The sequence below is a fragment of the Trichomycterus rosablanca genome, chromosome 5 (assembly GCF_030014385.1).
Source record: "Trichomycterus rosablanca isolate fTriRos1 chromosome 5, fTriRos1.hap1, whole genome shotgun sequence".
In the NCBI taxonomy this organism is placed as follows: domain Eukaryota; kingdom Metazoa; phylum Chordata; class Actinopteri; order Siluriformes; family Trichomycteridae; genus Trichomycterus; species Trichomycterus rosablanca.
In genome coordinates, this window is record NC_085992.1 from 15,748,325 (window position 1) to 15,774,117 (window position 25,793).

Sequence of the window (25,793 nt, forward strand, 5' to 3'; positions counted from 1 at the left end):
ATCAAAGGACGTCAGGGACAAGATTGTAGACCTGCACAAGGCTGGAATGGGCTACAAGACCATCAGCAAGACGCTTGGTGAGAAAGAGACCACTGTTGGTGCGATAATTCGAACATGGAAGAAATACAAGATCACAGTCAATCACCCTCACTCTGGAGCTCCATGCAAGATCTCACCTGGTGGGGTAAGGTGTTATAATGAGCAGAGAGGGAGGACCCAAAACGCGGATTTAACAGAAAGATCTTTATTAAATGAAATAATAATAAACAACAAAAAGGCGTAAAGAAGTCAACAAAAAACTATTCGGGAACCCCGAACGCTGCCGAAGACGTCTTGGCTGAAAAGGAAAAAGAACAGAGAAAACAAAAGCAAACACTAAACACGGGCCGCGAACCCCGGTCGCTGATTCGCCGGTTGCGGACCGAAATACCTCGCCACAGCGAGACTATAGGCAGAGATGCGAACAGCCGCTTAAGAGGTGCGCTGAACGATTCGCATCTCGGGGAGATCTCCACCGAGACTCACCAAACCAAAAAGGGAAAGAAAAACAGACTTCCGGGAAATCCCGGACGGCGCTGTCACCAGCGATAAGCTGGTAATCGCTGTAAAGCAAGGCAGTGCGCGAGCAGCGGCGCTTGCATTAGCCAGCAGCTAACCGGACCCCCTAACATAAGGTCAGTCCAGAATTACACGGGAGGAGCTTGTCAATGATCTCAAGGGAGCTGGGAGCACAGTCACCAAGAAAACCATTAGTAACACACTTCGCCGTAATGAATTGAGACCTGCAGTGCCCGCAAAGTCCCTTTGCTCAAGAAAGCTCATGTACAGGCCCGGCTGAAGTTTGCCAATGAACACCTGAATGATTCAGAGAAAGCTTGGGAGAATGTGATATGGTCAGATGAGACCAAAATTGAGCTCTTTGGCATCAACTCCACTCGCCGTGTTTGGAGGCAAAGAAATGCCCGGTGAGGATGGTGTTCTTGGGGTCATATCTAGCATTTCTCTGCTCCCAGCTCCCTTGAGATCATTGACAAGCTCCTCCCGTGTAATTCTGGACTGACCTCACCTTTCTCAGAATCATTCTTATTCCACCAGGTGAGATCTTGCATGGAGCTCCAGAGTGAGGGCAATTGACTGTGATCTTGTATTTCTTCCATTTTCGAATTATCGCACCAACAGTGGTCTCTTTCTCACCAAGCTTCTTGCTGATGGTCTTGTAGCCCATTCCAGCCTTGTGCAGGTCTACAATCTTGTCCCTGACGTCCTTTGATAGCTCTTTGGTCTTGCCCATGGTGGTCGAGAGATTTGAACGGAAGAAACTGATTCTGTGACGGGAGTCTTTTATACAGGGACAGGACTAATTTGTGTGCCTTTTGTGCACATAACTGGTCTGTGGGGGTCAGAATTCTTGCTGGTTGGTAGGGGATCAAATACTTATTTCCCTTAATTAAATACAAATTAATTTATAACTTTTATTTAATGTTTTTTTTCTGGATTTTTTGTTGATATTCTGTCTCTCTCTGTTAAAATAAACCTTCCATACAAATTATAGACTTTATAGTCTTTGTAAGGGGGTAAACTTACAAAATCAGCAGGGGATCAAATACTTATTTCCCCCACTGTATATATATATATATATATATATATATATATATATATATATATATATATATATATATATATAGAGAGAGAGAGAGAGAGAGAGCGAGAGAGAGAGAGAGAGAGAGAGAGAGAGAGAGAGTAAATGTGCATTCCAAGCATTTTCAAATATATTTAGTTCATATTTAAGAATTTAAGGAGTGTGAAATCTTAATAATGACTGTTTTCTTGTACCTGAAGTGTGTGAGGTAGCCACATGTTCTGCCCCTAGCAGGAGTGCCTCCTTTTGAGAGTCTCTGATAGCTATTCCAGCAGAGAATAGTGATTTTATCCCACCCCCACGTAGACTGCGAGCTTACAAAGCTTGATGAATCCATCTGCCTTCAGACTTGTTGCTTTGGAACCAGCTCCATCCTGGAAGGAGGTGCATGAATATGTAATGTTGTGTAAGGTTAAGAAGTTCCATTGTTGGTGCTCTGGTGTGGTGATACCCTTATATGTAATCTGGCATCACAGTGAGAAATGTGTGTGGTGGTTTGGGACGTGAATGAACATCAGACGGCAATGGCATAAATAATGCAGGGTCTATTCAAGTCTTGAGATGATTGTTCTGGGATTTAAGGACTGAGATTAGATCATTTGGTGGCTCTGATCCAACATGAGTGCAAATTAGTGTACGCAGTGTAGTACATTGTGTGTAATTGCTGAGCTTAATATGGGTGGTTTACAAAGATCTATATACGTATATATATATACATATACTGTATATATATATATATATATATATATATATATATATATATACACACCGATCAGCTATGACATTAAAATCACCTCCTTGTTTCTACACTCACTGTCCATTTTATCAGCTCCACTTACCATATAGAAGCGCTTTGTAGTTCTACAATTACTGACTGTAGTCCATCTGTTTCTCTGCACGCTTTGTTAGCCCCCTTTCATGCTGTTCATGTTGTGACACTGACATGGTGGTGGTGTGTTAGTGTGTGTTGTGCTGGTATGAGTGGATCAGACACAGATGAGAAGAGTTTTGATAGAGTTTTTAAACACCTCACTGTCACTGCTGGACTGAGAATAATCCACCAACCAAAAATATCCAGCCAACAGCGCCCCGTTGGCAGCGTCCTGTGACCACTGATGAAGGTCTAGCAGATGTCTCAAACAGCAGCAACAGATGAGTGATCATCTCTGACTTTACATCTACAAGGTGGACCAACTAGGTAGGAGTGTCTAATTGAGTGGACTGTGAGTGGACATGGTATTTAAAAACTCCAGCAGCGCTGCTGTGTCTGATCCACTCATACCAGCACAACACACACTAACACACCACCACCATGTCAGTGTCACTGCAGTGCTGAGAATCATCCACCACCTAAATAATACCTGCTCTGTGGGGGTCCTGACCATTGAAGAACAGGGTAAAAGCAGAGAAATAGATGGACTACAGTCAGTAATTGTCAATAATTGTAAATCAAATGTTAGTGAATTTGAAATGTTAGTGTGTTTGAACACCTAAAATGAGGATACAATAGTTAATTAATTAAGTAAATTAATGAAGCAGAGATGGCTGCACTTAAGAGTTAACTAATTAAGGGTGATTTTTAAACCCACAATTGTGTTGATTCACCAAGTAGAGGGCAAGCCAAATGGCTAATGTAGCACTCAGTGTTTAATGTTCAGCTGCCAGTACAACACTCTGTAAGTCAGTGGATGGAGTGTATTTTATGACCCCACCAAACCCCAGTGTTTTTGTCTGCCATTCCCATAGGTCCCAAATCAGCCTCGGTAAAAGTTGGGATTTTGTACTTTACAGTCTCTCTCTCTCTAGGTTTTTTTGTCTGGTCTACTTTTCAGAGTACTTGGGGGAATTATCTTCTCCCCATTATGACTGTGCTGCCAGATAAAAGAGCCCAGGGACTCTTGGTGTATTTGCACTTCTTAATAGCAATTAGATCTGCCCTCACTCACTTGTTCTTTTTTAACAGCTCATGGGTGTAGTTTCCTTCTGTATCACTAATGTCTTGCCGCATTAAAAGGACACCTTTTAAATTTCAGGCGGTTCAGACAAACCCAATGATAATAAGTGAATAAAAAAAAAAAAAAAAAAAATGTACATGCCATGCATTTTCCAGATGTGGCATGACTTTATTCGGCCCCATGTACTAAGAGAGAGAGGTCCATGAAGACATGGTTTGACCAGAATGGTGTTGTGGAACTCTTAATTACCTGACCTAAACCTGGGCCCATGCATCCATGTGGAAGGCACTCTCAATCGATTTGGGTATGAATCCATCCTTGCAGATTACGTACACCCATATATGCTGATTGTACTCCGTTGGAAAATCATGACCAAGACTTCCAACTACTAGCCCCCTAATTCCCCAGACTTGAACCCAATTGAGCATCTGTGGGACCACCACGATTGTCGTGTTTGCTCTATGGTTCCTCCCCGATGCACCCTTTAGCAGCTTTGGGATACACTGCGGTCAGCGTGGTTCCAGATACCTGTGACAACCTACCAAGACCTTATGGAGTCACTCCCAGCCCGTCTAGCTGCTGTCCATGCTGCACATGGTGGTTACTCTGGATATTAGCTGGTGGTCATAATAATGTGACTTGACTGTGTATTTTAAGAGGTTCGCTGCATTTGTTTTATGGGAACTCATAACTTTTGACATCTGACTAGGGAAAGCCATAAAAGGTGGTCTGTGGTTACCTCAAACCCAGTTTTGGCGTATGACCTCATGTCCATATGTTTGCTTGTACATTCAACAAGAATAAAGTGGTTAATCTACTTTTAATCAAGTACTTGGCTACATTAGTAATACCTGGACTGGTAAATCTATTTAAACTTCACTAGAGGCGTCAGTGTGTTCCACCTTTGCGAATCGAATGCGTGGAGGTCCCACTTCTGCGTTAAGTTGAATGTAGCATTATTAGCTGTTTGTAGTGTTTGTGAGGCTCTTTTGCTCTGTTGATTTATGAGGTCATAAAGATCAACTTTACTGCTCACTTAAGCTTTTTTCCTCTTAATCTTCAGCAAAACATGAGTCAGATGGCCAATGATACTAACAAGCACGTTTACTTAAACCGAGTGGCCGATTTGAAAGCCGAAACGAGCACAATTCGGATTAGTGTGTAAAATCAGAGTCAATTTTGCTGTATTCATAATTTAAGCAGCATATATTGACTGCCTGAGGGAGGCACCAGGCGTTGATAAACCCATCAGTATAATGAAATTGTTAGGCTTTAGATTAGTCATGGATTAGACAGAGTGCTACAAGTATGTGGACACTTGACCATGAGCTTGTTTGACATGCCATTTTAAAACAATGGCCATTAATATGAAGTCTGTGGCTATAACAGCCCCCACTCTTTCAAAAAGGCTTTCTACAAAATCTTGAAGTATGTTTGTGAATTTGTGCTTATTAAGTCATTTGTGGGGTGACAAGGTTTGGCTCTGAAATGATGGTTCAGTTTATCCCAAAGGTTTTTAAAAGGACATGATTCTGCAGGCCACGGGGGCATTACATAGGGTGACCATAGAGGACATTTGGCAGGATGGTAGCATGGACCAGACACCTGCAGTGTGTTAAAAGTTTGGTTTGGGGGAGGGGGGTGAATTGCCAAAGTGATTTCATGTCATTTGTAACACCATGGGGTAGGGGTTTAAATATTTTAAATATAATTTATCAATAACCATGAAACTACTGTGTGTTATTGAACTTTAATAAATAAACAGCTACTTTTTAACAAGACAACTAACCAATGCATTTATGATCAGATAATCTTATTACTTTCAATTCAGCATTTGGCCCTAATCATTAAAAATAGCTAATAAAAAAGTTCATCAGTAGAGCTATTTTGCCAGAATGTGGCGCTATCACAGCGTTGACAATGATCTCTACTAGGGTATGTGCATTTGGAAATGTTTACGCTGTTTCAGAATCAGGGTAAGACTTTTTTAACAATCCAGACGTGCAGTCCATTGATCTATAGCTGCCATGATGCTTTGTGGTGTGAAATGCAAAAACTCCCTCTGCAGCAGTAACATCATATTCTGTGTTACTTGATCTTTTCCTGATGTACTCTTTTCTTTAGCTGCAGTTTTGTGTTTTGCTGAACTAGCACCTTTATTTGACACTGCATTCTGCTTCCCAAGGATCCCGACCGAGACAAAGATGCAGATATTTTCTGTAATTCATCTGTGAATTTTCATTTGCACTTGGGCATTTTTAACAGAAGTGCGAGAAGGTGTAACCTAAAGGGAAAGGTGAAATCAGTGCAAAAACATTAGAAAATTAGAAATCCCGGCTGGATGCTTTTTCTAGGTCCAAAAAAGAGAACGTCCTGGAAAAAGAGGGTGTATGGTCACCCTGCATTACATGTAATCAAAGGGAACATGAATGGAGCCAATATACTAGGGCATATTGTAGGAGAAATCAATCTATTCAGCCAAAAGACAATTCCACAAGACAAAAAACTGTTATATTCGGTATCTACTGTATCTAAAATAAAAATTTAATACCAGGTTGTGCATTAAACATTGTATCTTTTCTTTATGGACACTGCTTATTTGAAGCTCATACAACCCTTCCTTCGAAAAAAAAAAAAAAAGATTCTATTAGTGCAAAGCAGCTAAAAAATTTTGTTATACTGTTTAAAGCGTGTAAAACTGTTAAAAATATTTAATATTTAATATTTTGTTTTAATTGGGACTAGTAGTTAAATATAGAGAAGTATTTGTGCTATATTGATATTGTGTTACGACTACTGATAAGTCTAATTGCTAATGGGTAAAGTCATTAAAAATTCATGTTGTATGTGCTCATCGAGTACCAAGGGTTGCCATATTAAAGCTATGTGCTCCTGAATTTTGGTCTCTTCTTTATGTACTAATTTCTATTTCAGTAAACCCAGGTATCCATGTATTCAGGCAATCAACCTCATAAAAACACTTTAAAAATGCCAGAGAAATCATGTAAAGATCTTAAAGGTAATCCACACTATATGGTCAAAAGTATGTTATGGTGAGTTTAGATTTTCAACTCCACTACACCCATTACTAACAGGTGTAAATTTTGGCCACTCCAAAAATTTGAGCAAAATCTTCCTTAAAGAAGACTGGAGGCTGTTATAGCTGCAAAGTTAGGGGAGGTGGAGCTTGAAGGAGGCAAGTTTCTCTGCTTGTGAAACTTCTAACCGGTACAGAGAAGACATAGAGTTTACATTACATTACGTTTACATTTTTGGCATTTAGCAGACACTTTTATCCAAAGAGACTTACAGTTGTGACAGTATACAATCTGAGCAATTGAGGGTTAAGGGCCCAACAGTGGCAATCTGGCATTGGTGGGGCCTGAACCGGCGATCTTCTGATTACTAGTCCAGTGCCTTAACCACTAAGCTACACTGCTTACAGTTTGAAAGCTTAGATCCTGAGATTTTTCATTTGTTCTTGCATTGTCACTATATTTCTCTTACTTTAATCATATCTAGTTTCTCTGTTGCGAGTGTTTGTCACTTGACCAATTCCACTGGCCAACATGAGCAGTCGCCAACTGTACCGTTTCACCTCTCAGATCCTCACAGAGAGCCACACAGAGAGACACGCTATGCAGTCCACAAATCACCCATCACTAGTACAGGCACCTCCACCAGACAGGAGCGATCACAATTGTACAGCGGCAATAAAACTCCATTAGTCTCCGTCCCTGAGAAACAGACAGTTGTGTCTGTTTGGATGCCTGGTAAGGTTGACAGCACTGCTGGGGGTTTGAACTGCATAGCTTATAGCATACATGTTAAAGTTTCATAGAAATTCATTTTTGTATAAATGATTAAATGTATGTTCTGTATCTGTGTGTCTACAGGACACTCCCGTTGGCACGTCCATTTTAATGGTGAATGCCACAGATCCGGATCAGGGCACTGGTGGAAGTGTGCTCTTCTCCTTCCAGCCTCCTTCTCACTTCTTCAACATCGACGGAGCCAGAGGAATTGTCACAGTTATAAGACGCCTGGATTATGAAACCACAACAGCCTACCAGCTCACTGTTAATGCTACGGTAATGACACACACATTAACATGGTTGTTTCACAATGTCCTGACCGGCCATGAAGGCCTGCAGGTCAGATTTTGCCTTATGCGGGACATGTAAAGCCTTCGACCTTATCACTGCACTAGCCAATGGAGGATTATTGCAGAGAGCCAGAGCATGAATGGAAAATCATGCTGTTCTCCCTGTATTCTTCCAACATTGTTGGCATCTTGACCAGATAGCAGGAGTCGCTGGTGCAACGGCAAGGATTTGAATTCCAATGCCTAGCCAGGACCTCAAGATGTACTGATCTCGGAGGTGTTGGGCTAGTGAATTAGACTGCTGTTCCACAAGAGTGGTATCAAACTTCAAATTTGAAATCAGACCCTGACTGGTTGGTTGGGAACAGGCCTCTTATGCTTAGTTCACACTACAGATCGCTGTACAGTTCACCCTACACAACTTGATCTCTTGTAATCGGGAGTCTTTTAAGTTGTGGTGGTGATAGGGGGTCACACACTTTATGATCTGTCACCAAGAGGAATCTCAGACGAGTCTTGCTGGTCTCCCAAACTATGTAAAATGACGAGGGGGTTTAATCTGGATGAAGGAGTGAATTGGGCATCGCGACCAGCAGGTTTTTTTTTAATCTGTTTTTTTCCAATGCATTATGATATTATGGTTTGGCGTGGACTATAAGGTCACAAATACTGTAAAGCTTGTGTGTGTGCTGATGTATCCACTGCTCCTGACCCACACATTTATAACTCCTCCCCTGAGTTTCCCCTCACTCCCTATCATGCGTTCTCATTGGGTGGACATTCATTCATTCATTTTCTTATCCGCTTATCCAGTTAGGGTCGCATGGGGGAGGGGTGCTGGAGCCTATCCCAGCTTTCCAATGGGCGCAAGGCACACAGTAACACCCTGGACGGGACGCCAGTCCATCGCAGGGCAGACACACATACACACACACACATACACACACCCATTCACTTATAGGGCAATTCAGTGTCTCCAATTAACCTGACTGCATGTTTTTGGACTATGGGAGGAAACCGGAGCTCCCGGAAGGACCCGGACCGCCCCGTCTGGGGATCAAACCCAGGACCTTCTTGCTGTGAGGGGACAGTGCTACCCACTAAGCCACTGTGCCGCCCGCCCGCTAGATGGCTCCCAGTCGACCGGGGAGTTCAGAATCTCGGCGCTGGTGTGCTAGCAGAATATCCCGCTGCGCCACCTGGGCGCATTGGCTGGACACAGCACTCAATGCCATTCACAACCTGATTGCAACAGTTTTTACACTTCATGATACATGCAAGCCGTAGCCTAGTGGTTAAGGTACTGGATTAGTAATCAGAAGATCGCTGGTTCAAGCCCCACCTCTGCCAGGTTGCTGCTGTTGGGCCCTTGAGCAAGGCCCTTAACCCTCAGTTGCTCAGACTATACTGTAAGTCGCTTTGGATAAAGGTGTCTGCTAAATGCCGAAAAAGTAAATGTAAATGATTTTGAGGTGCAGACAGGTCCAGATATTTAGCATGGTATTTTGCTTGAGTCTGATTGAGTCGTTGAACAGTTCACACATAGCGATCGAGAGTGGATTTTCGAGGCCTCGAATGAACGCTGATTTGCCTCAGATCTGGCACATCTAGTGGCCACCTGTCAGGAAGCAAAAATCAGGGCAAAAATCGTGTCGTGTCAACTAGGCATTACTGGACCGCTCATGGACATCAGTTTTCTTGATTCTGTCCAGTCCAGTGTTGCTTTGACTGTCTATTTTGTGTACCATTTATTTTTCCATCACTTCTGACCAGATTGACACCTTCTGATACTACCACCACCATATTTCACAGTGGGAAAGCATTTACCTGGCCTATTACATTACACAACACAAATTCAAATGTCTTGATGGACTACTTCCATTTCAGCCATCTCTAACTCTCAGTCACAATGGATAATTTAAAAACTCTTGGTTTCTTTTTTTGTAGGACCAGGACAAGCTTCGTCCACTTTCCAGTCTGGCTAACCTGGCCATAACCATCAGCGACGTTCAGGACATGGACCCTATCTTCACCAACTTGCCATACAGCACCAATGTAGAGGAGGAAGTACCACTGGTCAGTACATATCAGCACCAATACACTTTGATATTTTTAAGTACTTTTATAGGTTGTGACATATCAGAATCAGAATCATATCTGTGCCTAAATGAATTGACCTCATTTACTAAAGCGTGCATGGAACAGTGTTTTTTTTTTTGCCAAGGTCCCAAACCTAATGTTGAGAAGAACTCAGAGTCTTTGAATCATAGCAATACAAAACTCCTGTCACTATGGACAGTGTTACCAATATTTTGGCAGCTTAACTACACATATTTATATGGACACTCAAAAACTATGTGCTTGATAGACAGCCTATCACAAAACCATCAATATTTATATGGCTTCTTAAACCCACTGCAACTATAACAGCCACCATTATTATGGAAAAGCTTTGCACAAGATTTTTTAATCCAATTACCCAATTGCATTATGCTTTCCCTCTAATGATGTTGACCTCCACTCTGACTGAGGAGAGCCGTGACTAACACACGCCCCCTCCGACACGTTTGCAGTAGCCGACTGCATCTTTTCACCTGAAGGAGGCGAGATCATATGCGGATCAGCATTGTGTACAGAGAGCCACACCCTGATCCCATTATCCCCTGTCTTGTCATCAATCAGCAGAGGTCATAATTGCATCAGTTATGAGGAGTCCCCTCAGGCACTCACCATTAAACCACAAGCCAATCATTGTGCATGTAGGCGCCCAACCTGCCGGTAGCAGAGCTGAGATTTGAACCGACGAATTGTCAGCTCTAGTGTGCTAGCGTGTTTTACCTCACCTATTGAGCACCTATTGTGGTTATTTTAAGTCCAGGCCACTGGAGCACCTTGCATTGTGGACATTTGCCAAACTGTCTCCACAAAATTGGAGGCATGTAATTTATAATAGATGTTATACACTTGTTAACAGTGGGTGTGGCTGGCGCTCAGGTGGCACACCGGTAAAACATGCTAGCACACCAGAGCTGACATTTTGAACTCGTTGTTTTGAATCTCAGCTCTGCTATCTGGCTGCTATCTATTCATACAGGGTTGGAGCCGGACAGGGATTTCTCATGACTGATGTCATTACCACCTCTGGCTGGCTGACTGGCTCATTGATGGCGCCTGCACAGGGACGAGGGATAATGCCTTGATCAGGGTGTGGATCTCCATACACAAAGCTGAGGGGGGCATGTGACAGTCACGGCTCTCCTCAACCTGGGTGGAGATCAACATCAGTAGAGAGGTAATTTGGTAATTGGATATGCTAAAGTCGGGAGAAAAAGTGGAGAAATGCAAAACAATGGGTGTGGCTTAAAGAACGAAGCAGAGTAATGCATTTATTCATTCATTTTTCCATTACCTCTGACCAGATTGACACCTTCTGATACTACCACCACCATACTTCACAGTAGGAATACATTTACCTGTCATTTATGCATATACACAAGTACAGTAAAACGAACTTGTTTGGAAGCTAGGGTGAGCGCGCAGAGTCAGCCATTGTACAGCACCTCTGGAGCAGACAGGGTTAAGGGCCTTGCTCAAGGGCCCAACATGGCTGCAAAGCAGAGCCTGTATTCGAACTGACAATCTTTCAATCTTTCAAAACACATGAACTTCATAATGTCTACATACTTTTGGCCACATGGTGTACATCTGTCTTCCAACTAAATGTAAACTTTTGAGTTGAGCTGTACATAGATCAGACTCAGATAATACCCACAGCTCAGCGGTTTGCCACACATAAGTGCTTACTGTAGCAGAAATCATGTCAGGTTGTGGGTTAAGTGACTGACTGGGTGTCCAAAGTTCTCAAGGTTGAAGACAGTGTCAGAGTTGTTGCCGGTCCTGTGTTAGCATTAGCCTCCATCTGTCTCTTTCTCACATCTAATCATCAGTCTACTGTCTTTTTGTACTTGACGTGTCACCAGGGGGGGCTGGGTTGCCACGCTGCCAAACACGTTGTGCACATAAAAATGTGATGAGCAGATGTGGTATGAAATAAAATTGAGACTTTGAAGATTGTCAGGTGGCGGGTAAACAAAGAGGCCTGCATTTATATTAATGATCTATGGAAGCATAGAGTTAGAGACTTTTCAATGGCAGTTCATGTCTGAACAAAAATGACCTCCAAACTCTGTTTCTAAAAAAAAAGTTGGGACATTTTGAAGAATGTAGTAGATGAATCTGCTGAAAAAAAATCATTAAAAAAATTCAACATACCACAGATTTTTATTCAGTCTCCTGAATTAGATAATTTTATTATTATTATTATTATTATTATTTTACCTGTTTTTGTCTGGCTTTCTTCGTCCACAATTCTTGAGATATTGAGGCTTTCCAACAGTAAATCGTCCGGCTCGTTAATGACAATTTGATCTGCACACCCGCTCACCCACCACGGATGTTTTTATACCCTTTTTTTGCCCAATTCACTTCCATTTATTTTTTTGATATATCAACGCCTTTCCAACTCTGAATCGCCTGTCCCTTTGAGGACTCTGCTTCTTGTATACAGCTTTTGGATACTCCCAGCTGTTTACCCACCACACCCATTTTTAATACACATTTCTTGGTATAAAAATGGATATTTGGTTTATCCCCATTCACTTTCATTCATTTTTTGAAAGGTTGATCTACGGGCGGCATGGTGGCTCGGTGGGTAGCACTGTCGCCTCACAGCAAAAAGGTCCTGGTTTGATTTCCAAGCGGGGCGGTCCAGGTCCTTTCTGTGTGGAGTTTGCATGTGCTCCCCGTGTCTGTGTGGGTTTCCTCCGGGAGCTCCGGTTTCCTCCCACAATCCAAAAACATGCAGTCATGGTGTGTGTGTGTGTATGTGTGTCTGCCCTGCGATGGACTGGTGCCCCATCCAGGGTGTTACTGTGTGTGTTGCGCCCATTGAAAAGCTTGGATAGGCTCCAGCCCCCCCTTCACATTGATTGGATAAGCGGTTAAGAAAGTGAGTGATTGAGTGAGATTGATCTACTGAACTGCATGCATTAGCAATAGTATTCAGACACCTATCACTGCTGAGCTGCAATCACACTCACATATTCTTCAGGAAATGCACCTCTCTTGTTTTAATAATGCATTTTTCCGTCATTAAATTAAAGCCACAACTGTCCAAACAGGATGTTTTAATGCCCAATTTTCTGCCCAATCTAGTCATATCCAATTACCCAATCACATTTTGCTTTTTTTACTGCTGCTGACATCCACTCCTGCCCTCGGATACATGATTAGTAGCCGACCGCTACTAGGGTAGTTAAAATAGGTTAGTTGCACACAATCTGCAAAAGAAGGGGGGGGGGGGGGGGTTACCCTCTTCACTGCATGATATTATAAAAGGATTCAGGAAATTCAAACAAATCTTTTGAGTAAAGTGCAGGGTCCAAAAAGCATTTCTATAATGGATATTACCACATGAATAATTTTTCAAAATGAAACATTTTAAAGTGAATTAACAACACTGCTTTTTGCTTTTATTTGCGTTTCACAATTCATAATGTTCCAACTAAAATTGGGCTTTGAAATAAATTAAATAAATTCTATGTTTTGGTTTTTCATGTCCAGTCCTAATTTTCACATTGTTTTTTAGACCTTGCTTAATGTGTTTTCATGCTTTGAAAGTTCATTAAAAAAAATCTTTGTTTACATTATGCAAAATGTCACAGCGTTTTAAAAATATGACTCGTTAAATGATTAAAATGTTAAAGCGTCCCATTCGTAACATTTTTAATAAATTAAATAATGCATTTTTGTCATTTCATTAAATTAAAGCCACATCTGTCCAAACATGATGTTTTAATTTCTCTACTGCTGCTGACAGTGGCACGGTGGCTCATTGGGAAGCACTGTTGCCTCACAGCAAGAAGGTCCTGGGTTTTATCCACAGGTGGGGCGGTCCGGGTCCTTCTGTGTGAAGTTTGCATGTTTTTCCCATGTCTGCGTGGGTTTACTCCTTCCTCCGGGTGCTCCGGTTTCCTCCCACAGTCCAAAGATGTGCAAGTGAGGTGAATTGGAGATACAAAATTGTCCATGACTGTGTTTGACATTAAACTTGTGAACTGATGAATCTTGTGAAATGAGTAACTATTGTTTCTGTCATGAATGTAACCAAAGTGTAAAACATGACGTTAAAATCCTAATAAATAAATAAATAACTACTGCTGCTGACATCCACTCCTGACCGGGGAGAGCCATGACTAACACAGGCCCCTCTGATACAGTAGCTGATCACTACTAGGCTAATTAAAATAGGGTAATTGCTCAGTGAGCAAAAGGAGAGTAGGTTTTTTACCCTCTACACTGCATGATATTATAAAAGGATTCAGGTAATTCATAACAAAGACAAATCTTTTGCATAAAGCACAGGGTCCAAATAACACTCTTGAATCCTATGACTCCAGTACAAATGGCATATTTTTATAATGATTATCACCACATGGATCATTTGTCAAAATATCAAGTGTCAATTAAGTTGACTAAATCACAGTAAATAAACAACACTGATTTTTGCTTTTATTAGCATTTCACAATTCATACTTTCCTGACCAAAATTTTGCTTTAAAATAAATATTTATAAATTATTATTATTATTTTTTTTTTTTACCCCTTTTTCTCCCCTTTTAGCGCATCCAATTGTTCAATTAGCATCGTGCTTCCTCTCTGTCTATGCCGAACCCTGCCCTGACGGAAGTGATTGAAGCTAACCCGTATCCCCTCCGAAACACGAGCAGCAGCCAGATGCATCTTTGCCACCCACACATTGACGAGTTTGGTGCCACCTAGCGTTGCATGCGGAGAGACACACCCTAAGGGCACCCTCTCCCATCTCTGTGTAAGTGCCTCCAATCAGCCGGCAGAGAACGCAATCGCATTCTGACAGAGAGAGACCCACATCCGGTTCGTTGTCCCACCCCCCACATGAGCAACCGGCCAATCGTTGCTCATATAGCCACTCAGCTTCGAACCGGTAAAGCAAGGCTGGATTCGATACCACACTTCTCAGAATCCAGCCCTGGTTGCAGCCCTTCTTTTTACCGCTGCGCCACCTGAGCGGCTATAAATATTTATTTTAACACCATGTTTTTTTTTTTCTATTTTATTTATTCTATGCATTTTCTCACAATTTTAGTGTAGTCAATTTGTCTTCTACTGCTGGGGGATCACTGATTGCAGTAGAAGTGCCTATATTGCTGCCCTTAGCGGAACCCTTGCACTCTGCACAGACGCCTCTATCTGCCAATCACACAGCGATTTGAAGACCCCATCCACATAGCCCGGTTATCCCGCCCTAGCAGAACCTGCTGCAGGCACTGCCAATTATGCCCGCTAGATGGCGCCCAGCCGACCGGTGGCAACGGGGAGTTTCAAATCAAGGAGTTTAGAATCTCGACACTGGTGTGCTAGCGGAATATCCCGCGGCATCATCTGGGTGCCTTAACATCATGTTTTAACATCAATTAACAATTTTGTATCTTCAGTTTACCTCACTTGCATGTCTTTGGACTGTGGAAGGAAACTGGAGCTCCTAGATGAAACACACACAGACACAGGGAGAACATGCAAACTCCACACAGAAAGGACCCGGAGCACTCCACCTGGGAATCGAACCCAGCGAGCCACAGTGCTGCCTGTCTTTAAAATATATAAAATAAATTCTATGTTTTGGTTTATCATGTCCCGCCCATTGTAATTTTAAACCTTGTCTAAGTTGTGTTTTCATGCTTTGGCATTTTATGGAGCTCATCTGGTAACTGGGTGAGACCAGGTCTCCCCATTCTGTGCACACACACACACACACACACACACAAACACAGTGACAGAAAGTGTACACACACAGAATAGAGATGGGCCATCACTGATGTTTTGTGCTGGTTGGCAACGGTTGACGTTTAAAGCCTTTTAAAATCAAACCTAATTTGGCTGTCATCTTTCGTCCAGAGAGTAAGAGTGAAAAAGAAAGCGATAGAGTAAAAAAGAGCAAGCGAGCGAGAGAGAGAGAGAGAGAGAGAGACAGAGTAAGAGATTGCTGAAGATGAGTATTTGGCTGACTGAGCATTGAATCTGTGAACAGCAGGAGAATGGCTCAAATCATTTCAGTGTGATTTGCCTTCCCTAATCTCTCTCTCTCTCTCTCTCTCTCTCTTGCTTTTTCTCTCTCTCACTTCAGTTCAGTTCAGTTTAATTTAAAGGAAAGGGACAAGAAACCTATACATTGCCAAAGCAGTGCAGTTAATATTTGGTTGATACTGTATAATAAACATATAATAATAAATGGGTAGGAAACATTTGTACACAGTGTGTGTGTGTGTGTGTGTGTGTTTTTTTGCTTAACCAATCATTTAATCCGTATTTAATTTACTGTAATACACGGGTCAGTGGACAAACATATAACAAATAGACTAATATAAGAGAATTTGTAGGTGCGAGTGCGCTTGTATTTGTCATCTTGGCAGGTCGGCTATTGTTAGTGGAATCCATAAGGGACCGGAATTGAACACCCAGTGCATTATGCTGCATTGTCTGTAATAATTCTTAATAACCTGTTGAGGGTGTTTTAAGAATTACTTTTGTTATTATATTTCAGCATCCAAGAAAAACATCTTTAAATAAAATAATAGGCTGCATGGTTGCCATAACTGCTTTGTTATAGGAAAAAGTAAATACATTAGATATTAAGGGAATTGCATTATGCGTGCAGTATATTCTCAAATGCTCTTATTTGTCATATACAGGGTGAGTAAAAAGTCTCAGGACACTCTTTTATTTCAGAAACGAAAGGGAAAATTACATATCTGAATACCCCAGCAAGTAATGGGTGAGGGGGCCTATCTTTTAGGCTATGTCCGGAACATGGCCGCCATCTTGAAAGCCGCCATATTGGATCAAGGGCAAGTTTTTCCAATGAAAAGGTGGTCAAGTAGCATATCAAAGTAGACCAGAATTAGATTTGCAATATCTCTTGTGGTTCAAAAGTTATCAACACAGACATTTGCAACAACAACCGGGAATGTTCCCTGTGATGTACAGCTATTTGACATGTTCGATGTGTTGTCCCTGGTGCTGAACACAGAGCTGAAGGCGCTGGATCCAATCGTTATGAACCCGCATGAGAATCTCTGGAGAAATGCTGTCACAAGTCTCCACGATGCGGTGCTGAAGGTAGTGTTTGTTGCGGATTTTCTCAGTATACACAATTTGTTTGAGATGACCCCAGAGATAAAAGTCGGGTGGTGTGAGGTCGGGTGATCTGGGCGGCCATTCCACAGGACCACGGTGGCCAAGCTGTCATTTTCCCTTTCGTTTCTGAAATGAAAGAGTGTCCTGAGACTTTTGACTCACCCTGTGAGTACAGTACAACGAAATTATTTCTTTGCATATCCCGGCTTGTTTTGGAAGCTGGGGTCAGAGTGCAGGGTCAGCCATTGTACGGCGCCCCTGGAGCCGAGAGGGTTAAGGGCCTTGCTCAAGGGCCCAACAGTGACATCTTTGATTGATAGGCCAAAGCTCTACCCACTAGGCTACCACTGTTTGCAAAGTAGATATGTCTAAGTCCATATATCTTTTATTTTTCTTTCTTTTGAATGTAATGTAGGTTAAATAGACTGGGTGTTGACCTAGTCACGGGTAGCTGAGTAGTGTAGTATGTATTAGTGCTTTCTACCAAGCCCTCCAAAACACTTTTTTCTCCATCAACATCTAAGATCAAACAGTTATGTACACTTCTGAGACACGTTTTTTATGGCATTAATGATTTTTGCAACATAGGTATCACAGTCTACAGTCAAACAAGCTTTACATCACTGTGGCTTTAGAGAACAAAGCCTTTAGATGTCAGAGCTTGACTGGAATGAAGAAAAATTCCACTTGCAAAACTTCAACAATTAATTAAACTATTAAAAAGTATCGGTAATAGGAAAAGTGATAGAACATAGAACATTTGCTTCTTTCCCAACTTTTTAAAATGTGTTGCAGGCATCAAATTCTAAATATTTACAAAATATAATAATGAGTGAAAACACTGGAAATCTTTATCAATTAAATAAAGAACCAATAAAAAAAAAATATATCACACAGTCTTCTTTTAATTGTGTTTTACAAAATGTCCCAATTTTAATAAAAATGGGTTTGTATTATTATTATTATTATTATTATAAACACTGTTATTTTTAGCATTTTTAACAATTCTATAATCACTGTTATTATTATTACAAATATTATTATAGTTATTATTATTATTATAAACAGTTTTTAATGCATTTTTACATTTCTATAATTACTGTTTTTATTATTATAAACATTATTATTATTATTATTATTATAAACACTGTTATTGTTATTTTTTGCATTTTTAACATTTCTATAATTACTGTATTTATTTAATACAAATATTATTATTAGTTATTGTTATTATTATCATTACTATTACTATTATTTTTATTATTATTAATATTTTATGATAATAACAAATATTATTATTATAGTTATTATTATTAGCATGATTATTATTATTGTTATTATTATAAATAGTTATTTTTTTTTGCATTTTTAACATTTCTATAAATAGTTTTCATTATAAACATTATTATTATTACTATTATTTTTATTATTATTATGAATATTATTATTATTATTGTTGTTGTTGTTGTTGTCACGCGAGGGCTATGGACCGAGACAAAGGGGTGGACACACACGCAGAGATGAATTATCAAAAAACTAGATTTATTTATAAACAAAAAGCTAATAAACATAACCTAGAAACATGACTTAACAAGTCCTAGAAACATGACTTAGCATGACTTAACAAGACCTAGAAACATGGCTTAACAAAACCTAGAAACATGACTTAGCATGACTTAACAAGACCTAGAAACATGGCTTAACAAAACCTAGAAACATGACTTAGCATGACTTAACAAGACCTAGAAACATGGCTTAACAAACCCAGAAACATGACTTAGCATGACTTAACAAGACCTAGAAACTAAATCCATAGCCCAGCCAACCAAAGAACACAAACCAAAATGAAGTCAATCTGAAGTCAAACAAAAGTCCAATAGTTCCCAAAGTCTCCACAAAAGCTGCCTCCTTCTATAAGGAGCAGCTGGAGACAATTAGTCCAGGAGAACCAATCGAAAAGGGGCGTGGCACATCCGGAGCACAGAGGCTGTCACTGTCACATAATTATTATTATTGTTATTATAAACACTTATCATTATTAATTGCATTTTAAAAATTTCTATAATTGCTATTATTATTATTATTGTTATTATAAACACTGTTATCATTTTTAATTGCATTTTAAATTATTATTAGCATGATTATTATTATTGTTATTATTATAAACGGTTATTATTTTTTGCATTTTTAACATTTCTATAATTAGTTTTCATTATAAACATTATTATTATTATCATTACTATTATTATTATTATTATTAGCATGAATATTATTATTGTTGTTGTTGTTGTTGTTATTATTAGTGTTATTATAAACACTGTTATCATTATTAATTGCATCTTAAAAATTTCTATAATTGCTATTATTATTATTGTTATTATAAACACTGTTATCATTATTAATTGCATTTTAAATTATTATTAGCATGATTATTATTATTGTTATTATTATAAACAGTTATTATTTTTTGCATTTTTAACATTTCTATAATTAGTTTTCATTATAAACATTATTATTATTATCATTACTATTATTTTTATTATTATTATTATTAGCATGAATATTATTATTATTGTTGTTGTTGTTGTTATTATTATTGTTATTATAAACACTGTTATCATTATTAATTGCATTTTAAACATTTCTATAATTGCTATTATTATTATTATTATTATTATTATTATTATTATTATTATTATTATTATCATTCATTCATTGTTTGTTTTACCATCGCTTTATTCTGGCCAGGGTCATTATGGGTAAGATTAATTGGACGAATGGCTATAAAACACCCTGGACAAATCACAGGGCAGACATCTTTTTTTATAACATTTTTAAGAAATGTTGATATGATCTTTTGTCTATAAGTGCACTGATCATTGCTTGTTTTGTGTCGACAGGGATTCGAAGTCCGTAGGATTACAGCGATTGATCAGGACCGGGGTCAACCTCGTGGCATCGGATACACCATCATATCAGGTTAATCATTATTGTGGACCAGATACAATCCATACAATGTCAGGTTATAGTCTATATGCTAGCAGAGTGTAGTCAATACTATACGTAAGCACACATTCTCTTGTTGTAGTCAATGCACTACCAGGTCAGAGTACATGTACTGTCAGGGTGAGGTACATAAGTTGCCAGGTCAAAGTTTATATTTACTTTATTTGCATTTATGGCTTTTAGCAGATGCCTTTATCCAAAGCGTGTGATCAGAAACGATGCACACAAATAAGGGTTAAGGGCCTTCCTGAGGGGCCTAACAGTGGCAGCTAGGTGGTGGTAGGATTTAAACCTTTTTTAATTACTATTCCAGTACATTAACTGCTAAGCTATCACTTACCCTGTATAATTCATGTATGGTAATAATTAGAGATGCATGAGTACCGATACTAGTATCGGGTATTAGCCCGATACCGCGCTCATTAACTCGTACTCGTACTCGCAAACGAGGCTCCGATACTAAACATCCGATACCTTGTGCCTAGTGCACGTTGCTGCGTTAACGCAGGGATTTAACCTGTGTTAACCTGTGGGGCGCGAGTGCCTGACCGGGGGGCGTGACATTGCGAGATTTTTTTACTTCTAAAACTAAAGCAATTCATTTTTCAACCACGAATGTATGTGCTGATAGAATCGGCTCAGATGGGATCGGACTGTATTATCCTTTTAAAGTAAATATTTCAATCAGCAGAATCGCATCGCATGTATGATGTGCACAACGTTAATTACGTGCGTTTATTAATGAACGTTAACGTTAGCTTGTCAGAAGCTTTCTCAATTATGTCTGTGCGGTGTTTTTTTTTCTTTTCTTTGTTCTCCTTGGGTCCTGGGTCTTCTCTGTTCTCCCTGGGTCTTGTCTGTTCTCTCTGGGTCCTGGGTCTTGTCTGTTCTCCCAGAGTCCTGGGTCTTGTCTCTTCTGCCCGGGACCTGGGTCTTGTCTGTTCTCCCAGGGTCCAGGGTCTGTTCTGTTCTCCCAGGGTCCTGGGTCTTGTCTGTGCTCCCAGGGTCCTGGGTCTTCTATGTTCTCCCAGGGTCCCAGGCATTCTCTTTTCCCCCTGGGTCCTGGGTCTTCTCTGTTCTCCCCAGGTCCTGGGTCTTGTCTGTGCTCCCAGGGTCCTGGGTCTTCTATGTTCTCCCAGGGTCCCAGGCATTCTCTTTTCCCCCTGGGTCCTGGGTCTTCTCTGTTCTCCCCAGATCCTGGGTCTTGTCTGTTCTCCCAGGGTCCTGGGTCTTGTCTGTTTTCCCTGGGTCCTGGGTTCTTTTGTTCTCCCTGGGTACTGGGTTTTCTCTGTTCTCCCTGGGTTCTGGGTTTTTCTGTTCTCCCCAGGTCCTGGGTCTTGTCTGTTCTCCCAGATTCCTGGGTCTTGTCTGTTTTCCCTGGGTCCTGGGTTCTTTTGTTCTCCCTGGGTACTGGGTTTTCTCTTTTCCCCCTGGGTCCTGGGGCTTCTCTGTTCTCCCAGGGTCCTGGGTCTTGTCTGTTCTCCCAGATTCCTGGGTTGTGTCTGTTTTCCCTGGGTCCTGGGTTCTTTTGTTCTCCCTGGGTACTGGGTTTTCTCTGTTCTCCCTGGGTTCTGGGTCTTTTCTGTTCTCCCAGGGTCTATGTGATGTTTTTCTCCTAATAGCAACTTTTACCTACAGCACTAATGCAGCCACGTTTTACTCTTTCCGACAAGGCTTACTGAATGCCTGCTTTTGCTGAGGCTAATTTGTTTTTATCCTCTGTTTACACCCCTTGATAATAGATCTAGCCAACAGAACTCCATTATCATTTCAAAAGGCTTTTGATTGTGTTGATTATGGATTATTCAGCAATCATTTGGCTTGAACCCAAATTCCATTAACCTATTTTAAACCCAAGCTAAAAACGCTACATTTCAAAACAGTACTGTTGTTTTGTGTAATAAAGACAATGCCTCGTTATCCTGATGATTATTGAACATGATTAGTTGTGGTTGCTTAGTCGTCAACAGAACCCATCCGTCCTATTTTTATAGTTATTTTTTTATTTACTGTTTTTTTTTTAACATAAAACCTTTTAATAATAGACATATACAACCAAGTACTGGGGGTGATCTCTTTTTAATGATGACAGAGTACAGAGGGCTGATAAACAGACAAATATGCAATATGACTGCATATAAAGCACATATACACCGATCAGCCATAACATTAAAACCACCTCCTTGTTTCTACACACATTGTCCATTTTAACAGCTTCACTTACCATATAGAAGCACTTTATAGTTCTACAATTACTGACTGTAGTCCATCTATTTCTCTGCATGCTTTGTTAGCCCCCTTTCATGCTGTTCTTCAATAGTCAGGACTCTCCCAGGATCACTACAGAGTAGGTATTATTTAGATGGTGGATCATTCTAAGCACTGCAGTGATACTGACATGGTGGTGGTGTGTTAGTGTGTGTTGTGCTGGTATTAGTGGGTAAGACACAGCAGTTATGCTGGAGTTTTTAAACACCTCACTGTCACTGCTGGACTGAGAATAGTCCATCAACCAAATATATCCAGCCAACAGCGCCCTGTGGGCAGCGTCCTGTGACCACTGACGAGGGTCACAACTAAGATGACCAACTCAAACAGCAGCAATAGATGAGTGATCGTGATCTATCCCAGCTTTTCAATGGGCGTAAGACACACATTAACACCCTGAACGGGGCGCCAGTCCATCGCAGGGCAGACACACATACACACATCCATTCACCTATAGGGCAATTTAGTATCTCCAGGTAACCTGATTGCATGTTTTTGGACTGTGGGAGGAAACCGGAGCTCCCAGAGGAAGCCCATGCAGACACGGGGAGAACAGGCAAACTCCACAGAGAAAGGACCCGGACCGCCCCACCTGGGGATCGAACCCAAGACCTACTTGCTGTGAGGTGACAGTGCTACCCACCGGGCCACTGTGCTGCCCCCACCCCAAACTTGCCAATGCATTTTTTTATGAGCGTTACTTAGTATGCAAGGGATATCACGAATATCATGCTAATACTGGAACAGGCCTTTTCCAAACTGTTGTCTCAAATTTAGAGGCATGTATTTTCTTTTCTAAAGTGAATTTATATATCTGTTGGCTGAAACAGGTGTGTCCACATACTTTTGGCCCATTTGGTGCACCCAAATAACCTGGCAACTCAGAGAATAAATGGCCACATTGTTACAGTCGTTACTTATATCAATCAGCTTGTGCCATTTTTGTACACTTCATCTTTCATTTCGTTCATCTGATGCTTATTTTTCAGTCTGACCGTCAGGAAGAAAAATTTGATGTGCACTGTGCTTGCCAATTTTCAATTTCCAAGGATGGGGTGCAACTCTGCATGCCCACTTATTCTGATCACACAAAAATATATATGTGGGTAGGTCTGACGGCACTTTGGAGCATACTCTTTTAAGTATATGGCAAAAGGAGAACTCAGTGTGTGTATATACTGTACATCCATGACTATTAGACTGGGGGCGGCATGGTGGCTCAGTGGGTAGCACTGTCACCTCACAGCAAGAAGGTCCTGGGTTCAATTCCCAGGTGGAATTATCCGGTTCCCTTCTGTGTTAAGGGTCCTGGGTCTTCTCTGTCCTACCCAAGTCCTGGGTCCTCTCTGTTCTTCCCAGATTCTGGACCTTCTCTGTTCTCCCTGGGCCCTGGATCCTCTCTGTCCTTTCTGTGTGGAGGGTACTGGGCCTTCTCTGTTCTACATGGGTCCTGGGTTGTCTCTGTCCTTTCTGTGTTGAGGGTACTGGGCCTTCTCTGTTCTACATGGGTCCTGGATCCTCTCTGTTCTTTCTGTGTGGAGGGTACTGGGTCTTCTCTGTTCTACATGGGTCCCGGATCCTCTCTGTTCTTTCTGTGTGGAGGGTACTGGGTCTTCTCTGTTCTACACGGGTCCTGGGTTGTCTCTGTTCTTTCTGTGTGGAGGGTACTGGGTCTTCTCTGTTCTACATGGGTCCTGGATCCTCTCTGTCCTTTCTGTGTGGAGGGTACTGGGCCTTCTTTGTTCTACCCGGGTCCTGGATCCTCTCTGTCCTTTCTGTGTTGAGGGTACTGGGCCTTCTCTGTTCTACATGAGTTCTGGGTTGTCTCTGTTCTTTCTGTGTGGAGGGTACTGGGTCTTCTCTGTTCTTCCCGGGTCCTGGGTCTTCACTGCTCTCCCTGGGTCCTGGGTTTTCTCTGTTCTCCCCGGGTCCTGAATTCTCTCGGCTCTTCCCGGGTCCAGGGTCTTCTCTTTTCTCCCTGTGTCCTGGGTCTTCTCTGCTCTCCCCAGGTCCTAAGTTTTTTCTGTTCTCCCCTGGTCCTTGATTTTCTCTGCTCTCCCCGGGTCCAGGGTCTTCTCTCTTCTCCCTGGGTCCTGGGTTTTCGCTGTGTTCCCCGGGTCCCAGGTCTTCGCTGTTCTCCCCGGGTCTTGGGTTTTCCCTGTTCTCTCTGTATTCTGAGTTTTCTCAGTTCTTCCTGGGTCCTGGGTCTTCTCTGGGAGCTCTGGTTTCCTCTCACAGTCCAATAAGGTTAATTGGAGATACTTAAATTGCTCTTAGATGTGTGTGTGTGTGTGTGTGTGTGTGTGTGTGTGTCTGCCCTCCGATGGAGTGGCACTCTGTCTAGGCTCTTTCTGTGTGCCTAGCACCCATTGAGAGTTGAGATAGGCTCCAGCACCCCTGCGACCCTGATTAGGATAAGGATAAGTGGCTTAGAAAGTGAGTGAGTGGCTATTAGACAGGTGACCTTTAGGCAGAACGCAGCCTGCCAGATTGCTATTAATTAATAACAGTTAATAACAATTTACAAATTGCAAATGTTGGGTGTCTGACCTGTTATCAACTGCTGTGATTTACAAGGACCAGCGAATCAGTCGTTTGCATAAGGCTGACAGAGAATTTCTTGCATTTAAATTTGACTATTTGAGATTCCACACAACAAATATTTTAGTATGACAAACAACCAGTGGTTATTTATAGATGCTCATTTTCTCTCTCGGGTTCTTGGTTCCTTTATGTCTTTGTAGCCCTCCAAATCTAAATGCTCTAAATCCTTCCTTTATTTCTATCCCTTGATCCCTGTTTTCTTTCCATCCGTCTCACAGAAAAGCTTCTTTGCTACATTCCCACCCACAGCCAGAAAAAAATGGACAGTTCTTATAGATCAAGCCAGAAATGCATACGGTATATACTCCGATCAGCCATAACATTAAAACCACCTCCTTGTTTTTACACTTACTGTCCATTTTATCAGCTCCACTTACCATATAGAAGCACTTTGGCACTGTGTAGTTCTACAATTACTGACTGTAGTCCATCTGTTTCTTTACATACTTTGTTAGCCCCCTTTCATGCTGTTCTTTAATAGTCAGGGCACCCACAGGACCACTACAGAGCAGGTATTATTTGGGTGATGGATGATTCTCAGCACTGCAGTGACACTGACATGGTGGTGGTGTGTTAGTGTGTGTTGTGCTGGTATGATGGATCAGACACAGCAGCGCTGATGGAGTATTTAAACACCTCACTGTCACTGCTGGACTGAGAATAGTCCACCAATCAAAAATATCCAGCCCCGTGGGCAGCGTCCTGTGACCACTGATGAAGGTCTAGAAGATGACCAACTCAAACAGCAGCAATAGAGGGGCGATCTGACTTTACATCTACAAGGTGGACCAACTAGGTAGGAGTGTCTAATAGAGTGGACAGTGAATGGACACATTATTTAAAAACTCCAGCAGCGCTGCCGTGTCTGATCCACTCATACCAGCACAACACAGTGTCACTGCAGTGCTGAGAATGATCCACCACCCAAATAATTACTATAGTCAGTAATTGAAGAACTACAAAGTGCTTCTATATGGTAAGT

General features: G+C 41.3%; 1 protein-coding gene across 1 annotated transcript in view; it reads left to right on the top strand.

Annotated features, from left to right (window-relative positions):
* cdh23 (cadherin-related 23) overlaps window positions 1-25,793 on the top strand; it is a 399,105-nt gene that overhangs the window by 114,763 nt on the left and 258,549 nt on the right. The window contains exons 6-8 of the mRNA XM_062994943.1: window positions 7,491-7,685; window positions 9,647-9,775; window positions 19,834-19,912. Coding sequence (XP_062851013.1) covers window positions 7,491-7,685; window positions 9,647-9,775; window positions 19,834-19,912 — 403 coding nt within the window. The remainder of the gene's footprint in view (window positions 1-7,490; window positions 7,686-9,646; window positions 9,776-19,833; window positions 19,913-25,793) is intronic.